Consider the following 8,158-nt stretch of genomic DNA (forward strand, 5'->3'; position numbering starts at 1 on the left):
AAATAAAAAGAAAAAAGAAAAACTCATACATCCCATACCCCTTGTCCTTTCCTCTCACTAACCATTAATATTTCAATGTACTCAATTTTTACCCTTCATCTTCCCCTATTATTTATTTATTTTTATCCTTTTTTTTTTTAATCATTTGTCCATACCCTGGGTAAAAGGAGCATCAGACACAAGGTTTTCACAACCACACGGTCACATTGTAAAAGTTATATAGTCGTGCAGCTGTCTTCAAGAATCAAGGCTACTAGAAAACAGCACAACAGTCTCGGGTACTTTTCTCCAGCCATTCCAATACACCATAAAGGGATATTTATGTAATGTATAAGAATAACCTCCAGGACAATCTCTCAACTCTGTTTGAAATCTGTCAGCCAGTGAGACTTTATTTTGCCTCATTTTTCTCTTCCCCCTTTTGATCAAGAAGTTGTTCTCATTCCCATGAAGCCAGGTCTCACGTTGCCAGGGAGATTTATACCTCTGGAAGTCATGTCCCACACAGCATAGAGGGAGAGGCCACATCAGAGCACCAAAAGAAGTGCTCTGGGAGTGACTCCTAGGCAAAACTGGAAGTAGGCTTAGCTTCTCCTTTGCAAGAATAAGTTTCAAGAGGTTGAATCCAAAGATTAAGGGCTCAGCCTGTTGAAATTGTCGTCCCCACCGCTTGCGAGAGTATCAGGAATTCCCCAGATAAGTAAATTGAAAATTTCTTCCTTTTCCTCCAGTGCCCCAAAGGGACTTTGCAAATACTTCTTAATTCTCTGCTCAAATTACTCTGGGATATATTGGGGCATCACACTGACCTGTACAAACCAACAAGATCTCACACCCTATTCAAATTATGGTGTTCAAGTAAACTGACTTGATTAGATAATGTGCTACCTAAAATAAAAATGTTATATATTTATATTTAAACATTTCTCCTTTTGGTCTTGCCCAGGGGTTGAAGTATGAAAATATAGACCATATCATCCTTTACGCAGTATTCTGATTAACCTTAGTCCTATGCAGATCAGCTTTATGCTATCACTAAATAAAGTCTGATCACTTTCTCAGCTTTTTTAACCATTGTTGAAGGGGTAATGCTGACGTTCATAGCTTCAGTGCTCTAAGTCTGAGGTATCCCATAAATATCTGAAGTTTCAGTGAACGTCCAGGTTATATACAAATGGCTCAGTATATTAGAATTTAGAAATATCAGTTACAATTCCTAAATATATGTGACTGCTTTAAGAGCTTACAATCTCGGACCCTTTACAATAGGCCCCAACCTGATAACTCATGCTTTCAACTTCAGTTCTCTGAGTTTATATATTATAGTTAATCTGTGTGAGTGAGCCATGATAATATTCATCTTTTTGTTTCTAACATTTTATTTAACATACTGTCCTTAAATTTTATTCACCTAGTTGCATGCCTCACGGTAAGTGGGATCTTAAGATGTGCCCCACCTCATTCAGGATGGGTCTTAGTCCTCTTACTAGAGTCCTTTATAAGAGAATGAAATTCAGAGAGAGAAAGCCATGGAAACAAGAAGCTGAAATCAGCAAAACCCAGAAGAAAAGAAAGAGACCATCAGATGCTGCCATCTGACAGAGGAATCCAGGACCCTCAGCCAGTCTTCAAGAAAAAAGGATGGTCATGCTGATGCCCTGATTTGGACATCTGCATGACTTCAAAACTTTAAGCTTACAAACTAGATCAATTCCCACAGTCAATGCATTTTATGGCATCTACTCTCAGTACCTTAGCAAACTAGAACAGATTTGTGTAAAAAAAAAATGTAAAAACCACGACGATACTGTGAGCCATTCATTATATACTTTGGGTGGATTGTATGGTGTGTGAATGTATCTCAATAAAATTGCATTTAAAAAGCAAACAAAACCAACCACACACATCTCACACATATTGCGGTAGGCAGGTTCCAAAGTGACTCATGATGATCCTCACTTTCTGGTATTCAGGCTCTTGCGTAGTGTCTCCCTGGCAATGGATAGGGCTGGCCTGTGTAAACCAGTAGGACACTGTGGAAATGATGAAATGAAACTTCACGGGACAGGTCATAAAAGACCTGATGCATCTGCCTTTATATCTTTCTATTGGATCACTTGCTCTGGGAGAAGCCAGCTGCCATGTCATGAGGACACTCAAGCAGCCCCGTGGAGAGGTCCATTTGCTGAGGATCTGAGGCCTCTTGCCAATGGCCAGCAAGAAACTGCCAACAAACATACAAGTGGGCTATTTTGGAAGCAGATACTCTAGCCCCAGTCATGCCTTCAGATGACTCCAGCCCAGCTGACATTTTGATGGCAACTTCATGAGAGATGGCTGAGCCAGAGTCACCCAGCTAAGTCACTCCCAAACTCCTGACCCTCAGAAACTTGTGGGATAATAAATATTATTATTTTAAGCTACTAAGATTTGGGATATTTGTTATGTTGCTTTAGGTAACTAACATACATGCACAATAATATCAGGCCAGGATGGTTTCACAGAGGAACTTTACCATATATTCAAAGAGCAGGTCATCCCATTTTTTTCTACAAACTGTTCTGAGCAATTGAGCCATTTCCCCCACCAGTCCCCCCTAATTTTATGAGGGTGGCATAATCTGGATACAGAAGTCAGTCAAGTACATTGTTTTTTAGAAGTTTACAAGCAACTCTCACTCATGGACAAAGAATACAAGTTCTATACAAAATGTTAGCAAATTGAGTCAAGCAATGTATTTCTTAAATGTCTGGCCACACTTGGTTTATCTCAGGAATGCAAGAATTAGTTTACTTTTAAAAATCTATACATTTATTCACCACTTTAACATGTTGAAGGAGAAAAATTGTATGAGTTGCTTAATAGATGAAGGAAAACATTTAATAACTGTAACACCTACTTGTCAATTAAAAAAATACTTTTAAAACTAGGATTAGATGTGCTGGAGCAGCTAGAAGGAAAAATCTGAGATGATGGTATGATAGCCCATGACAAACTCTGGGATCTGTCCTGTAACTACTTGTTGAAGAGTGCTTTGAAAACTATTGCTCTTTTCTTTCTTTGCTTTGTAGATATAATATACAATAAATTTTTAAAAATAAAAAAATTAGGATTAGACACATCACATTAATTGATGAAACATGAGGGGCATTCCATTTGCAATTGAGAATGATTTAAGGATGCTCACTATCACCATTTCTTTTCAACACTGTTTTGGAGGTTTTAGTCAGTGCAGATAAGACTTTTTTAAACTAGAAAGATAAATAAAATTCATATGGTTTTTTAATAGGAAGAAACAAGTTATTAAAATTATTGCTGTATATAAGATAACATAAAAATACATTATATGCCTATATGCTGGTAATAGTTAGAAAATGTAATTTTTTAAAAGATATCATCTACAATAGCAACAATGATCCAAAAAAAGCGAAGATATCTAGGAATAAATCTAAAAAACTATCTGTAAGATTTTTATGGAAAAAATTCTAAAACATCATTGAAAGATTAAATGGAAAGGTGATAAACATTCATCAACAAGAACCCTAAGTATCACAAAAAATGCAAGTTTCTCCCCAAATTACTCTACAAATTCACTGCAATTAGATCAAAACCCCAGCAGCGTTTTTCTACAGAACTTGACACGCTGACCCTAAAATACGCATACAATTGCGAAGGGCCAAAACTAGATAAGACACTGTGGACGAAAAATAAGGTGGAGTGTTGAACCTACAACAAGAATCATGAAGGCTACAATAACAAAGACAGTTATATGCTATAAGAGGTCAACAAATCCATGGATTAGGCTGTGGAATCCAGAAACCAACTGTGGCAGATTGAATAGCGTTCCCCACAAAGTCATGTTTAAGTCCTATCCTCTGTCCTGCTAGTATGGACTGATCGGTAAATAGTATCTTCCGGGCTTCTATTTGGATGACACCAAATTGAATCAGGTGGGCCTTAATCTAACATGACTGGAGTCCTTATAAGCAAAAAAAAAGGAACAGAAACCACAGAAGGAAACAGAGACAGATATGACAGCCATATGACAGGGGCAGAGACTGATTACCAAGAAGCTACCACCTGAATACTGCAGACTTCAGAGAAGAAATGGCCTGTTCATACCCTGATTTTGGACTTCCAGCCTCCAAGACTGCAAGACAATACATTTCTATTGTTTAAGCCAGTTTGTGGTACATGTCATAGCAGCTCTGGCAAACTAAGACACAAACTCTTGATCAATGACTGCAGGCATGACAAGTCAGTGGGGAAAAAACGGTCTGGTATAATTTAAAGATACATTTGGAAAAATACAATTAGTGCCCTCTATTACACTCAGCACAAAAATAAATTCCACCTGAATTAAAGACCTACATGTGAAAAACAGAACTACAACTTTTAGAAGAAAATATAGGCCACCTTTATGAACTGATAGTATGAAGAATTTCTTAAATTAGATCTTTTAAAGGCCCAAATCATAAAATTTTATTACTTAATCTGGCTAGATTAAAATTAAAACTTCTGCTCAACAAGGCCATATAAGCAAAATGAAATAAGGAAACACAACTGAAAGAGAACAATTGGAAAGTACATAACTTACACAAGATTAGTATCCAGAATATGAAAAGAATTCCTACATATCACTAAGAACACCCATCTATAAACTGGCCAATGTACAGGCACAGATAATTCTCAGAATATAATTCTAAAAGGAAGCTCATGTTCACTAATTATCAGGGAAATATAGATGAAACAACAACGTGATACCATTTCACACCTACCAAATGGACAAAAATTAAAAATTCTGACAATATCAAGAGTTGAGGAAGGGTGCTCTTATGAAATAAGGTAGCATTTAGTTCCAAAAATAGGAAACCAACCCAGGGTCAAAATGGCATATTTCACCAATCTAGAAAGTAAGTGGAAATTCACAGGAGGCTCCTGGAGTATGCTGAGCAGATTCAGGACCTCTGCACACACTGACTCTCCAAATGGGTGGCCCTTGCTCTGCCACACACTTTGACCTCCCCATGAGTTCCTGATTCTCCCTCAAGCATCTGCTCCTTCCACCCTCCCAGTGGCACTCAGCCCTGACCACTGGCTGTAATGTCACTGATGATGAGCTCCTAGAGTGAAGGCCTTGTGTTGTCTTTATACCTCAGCCTATCACTGGGTAGGCACCCCTGAAAACAGTCTCTGAATAAATGGAGTCCAGAGCTCCCCCCAAATAACCCACAGTTCAGAGAGAGAGAAAGGGAGAAAAATAGGGCAAAGGAAAGCACTGGATGAACATGCTGGCTATCTTTCAAATAAGAGCAAAGAGAACTATCCATCCTTTCCCCCAGGAAAAGCCATCATCACGTGGATCACATGTACTCATTTTATTCATTCATTCACTTCACAGACATTTACTGGACACCTACTATGTGCAGGAGATAGACCTGCCCTAGAGTTGGCTAGTTCATTTGCTCCCTTAATCACCAAACACTGCAGAAACCCCCTCTCTCTGCCATGCACCCACCAGGCCAGGCACTGCTGGCACAAGGATCAGCCACACACACAGTCTATGCTCCCCAGGAGTACGCAACACAGTGGAAAGCAAGTAATCTCAATTTACAAATGTAAAGGTTAGTTCTGAAGAAAGGGAGGAAAAGAAGGGGTGCAAGGAGGAGATAGAGAAGCATGACGGGGAGGGGGGAGAGAGAGGAAGGGTAGAGAAACAGGAAGAGGGTCAAAGTTGAAAAGAGAAAAAGGAGAGTGGAAATGAGAGAGGTGGGGGAAGGGAGGAGGGAGAAATGTGGAAAAGGAACAGGAAGGGGGAAGGGAGAGGGAAAGGGCAAGAGGAGCGGGAGAGGAAGGCAGTAGCAGCAGCAGCCAGCCTGGATTCTCCCCTGCCCATACTGGACAATACTCTGGGCAGGGCTATGGTGGCTCAGCAGGCAGAGTTCTTGCTTGCCATGCCGGAGACCTGTTTCGATTCCTGGTGCCTGCCCATGCAAAACAAACAACAACAACAACAACAAAAGGCATTGACAATACTCTGGCCACCCTTTAAGTAATTACAGTTTCCCCATTGACTTAAAGAGTATTCTCTCGGATTAATTTTCGAAGGAGACTGCCGATTTTAATCATAGCAAACACAATGACCCCAGTTATTATGGCTTGCACAGCTAAAAGCAGAAAATAAAGCCCCCAGAACAGGCCATTGTCATGACGTTTGCTTTTGGCCACCAGCTGGGCCCACGCCCAGACTTCTGAGTTGTTGTGCACCAAGGTTGTGAGGGTGGAGGTCGCAGGCAAAGGGCTGCTGGACAGGGCCAGGTGGGTGGAGGCTTCAGAGGAGTTGCCCGCAGGAGGGTAGGGAGGCAGCCTCTGGGTGCCCAGGCATTCCATGTCTCCCTCTAGCAGGGCCCAGAGCGGCAGGCCAGTGCGCTGCCCCGGCCCACCACACTGAGGGGATTCAGCTCGATCCACACGGCCTGGCCACTGCCGCAGCCACCTCAAGAAGGGCCACAGGTCACAGTCGCAACGCCAGGGGTTGTGCCCCAGTAGGACTTCCGTCAGCAGAGGCAGAGCCTCAAACAGGTTGCCAGGTAGGGTCTCTAGCTGGTTGTGGTTGAGCCGGACCTTCTCTAGCCTGCTGAGGTTGTAGAAGAGCGCGCCTGGCAGGGCCTGCAGCTTGTTGTTATGCAGCGAGACTTCCCGCAGGCTGCAGAGACCACGCAGTAAGCCCTTGGGGAGAGAAGACAGATTGTTGGAGTGCAGGGCGAGCACCTGGAGCTCACCGAGGCCCCTGAAGGCCCCTTCTGGGAGTGTGCTCAGACGCGGGCTCAGGGTCACCCCTAACACTTGCAGGCGGCTCAGGTTGCTAAAGGTGGTGTCCTGAAGGGTGCGGAGCCGGGTTTGGTTAAGCCACATCTCCCGCAGGCCAGCCATCTCCCCAAAGAGCCCCTCCGGAAGCTCTTCCAGAGGGTTCTCAAAAAGAGTTAAAAGAGTCAAATTGTGCAAATGAAGAAAGAGTGCAGAGGGCAGAAACTGGAGGTGGTTCCTTGAAAGAGTCAAATAGTTCAGGTTTCGGAGATGGTCAAAAGCACCGGGTGCGATTAAACGTATATGATTTCTGTCCAGTTGCAGCTCACTCAGGCCACCTAGGCTATTCCAAAGCTCGGAATCCAGAGAGATGAGCTGGTTGGAGTGGAGTAGAAGTTTCTCTAGCTTCACCTGTGCCCCAAACAATCCCAGGGGCAGGTGGGTCAAATTGTTTCCGGACAAATCCAACAATTTCAGGTTCCCCAGATTTGTGAAGAGACTAGCAGGAAGGAAAGCTAATAGATTCTGGTTCAAGAAGAGCTCCTGCAGGTTAACTGTTTTCTTAAACATGTTTTGATCAATGCTTCTTAGTAAATTGTGGTCCAAAAACAACTGTTCCAGGAGCACCATCTTATCCAATAGCGCACCTGGGAGATGAGTAATTTTGTTGCGCGACAACCTCAAGGTTTTTAGTATCATCAGGTCATTGAAGGTGCCGGGAGCAACGGTGGAAATGTGGCTGTCTGAGAGCATCAGGCGCTGCAGGACCTTCATGCCACTGAAACTGTGATTGTGCAAGATACCGGGGCCCATTTGGAAGAGCAGGAGGTGTGTGAGGTTGGTGGGCAAACCCAGTGCAGCAATGCTTGCCACGGTTCCTCCAGAGCACTGCACGGAGTCCCGGAAAACACACTTGCAGCCTTGTGGGCAGGGGAAGGGCTGGACCGGCAGGAGCCAGAGCACCATGCATAGCAGAATCCTCCTCAGCATGTCTGAAAAGGCAACCACAGAGGCTTTTAAGAAACAGACAGTCTGGGGCTTTTAAGAGAACACTAGGAAGGATCCGAGCCAAGGAGGCAGCTTGGTGAGGTGTGGGAGTTAGTGTGTCCTCCAGAGCAGCTAGTAAACAGGTATGAACAGTATAGAATAACTGCTGGGGCCACAGCAGTGACCGGACACACAGTGTACCCCAGTCTGGAGAAGTTGGACTGGCTATGAGCTCACCCAAAACCGTGAGTTCCCCAAGCCGTGATGACAGGTGCCTGCCCCCACTCCACCACCACCACCCCACCACAGGCTGGTTCCCAGAGGGGAAAGAAAAGAGACTAGCAGCAAGGGGCTGAGGGCAACC

At 43.2% G+C, this 8,158-nt stretch overlaps 1 protein-coding gene across 1 annotated transcript; it reads right to left on the reverse strand.

The window, feature by feature from the left end:
* Positions 1 to 5,750: 5,750 nt before the first annotated feature.
* Positions 5,751 to 7,952, reverse strand: GP5 (glycoprotein V platelet). The gene has a single exon (XM_077117551.1). The coding sequence runs from the start codon at positions 7,795 to 7,797 to the stop codon at positions 6,076 to 6,078; it is 1,722 nt and encodes a 573-aa protein (XP_076973666.1). The 5' UTR covers positions 7,798 to 7,952; the 3' UTR covers positions 5,751 to 6,075.
* Positions 7,953 to 8,158: the final 206 nt, after the last annotated feature.

Source organism: Tamandua tetradactyla, chromosome 10 (assembly GCF_023851605.1).
Source record: "Tamandua tetradactyla isolate mTamTet1 chromosome 10, mTamTet1.pri, whole genome shotgun sequence".
NCBI lineage: Eukaryota > Metazoa > Chordata > Mammalia > Pilosa > Myrmecophagidae > Tamandua > Tamandua tetradactyla.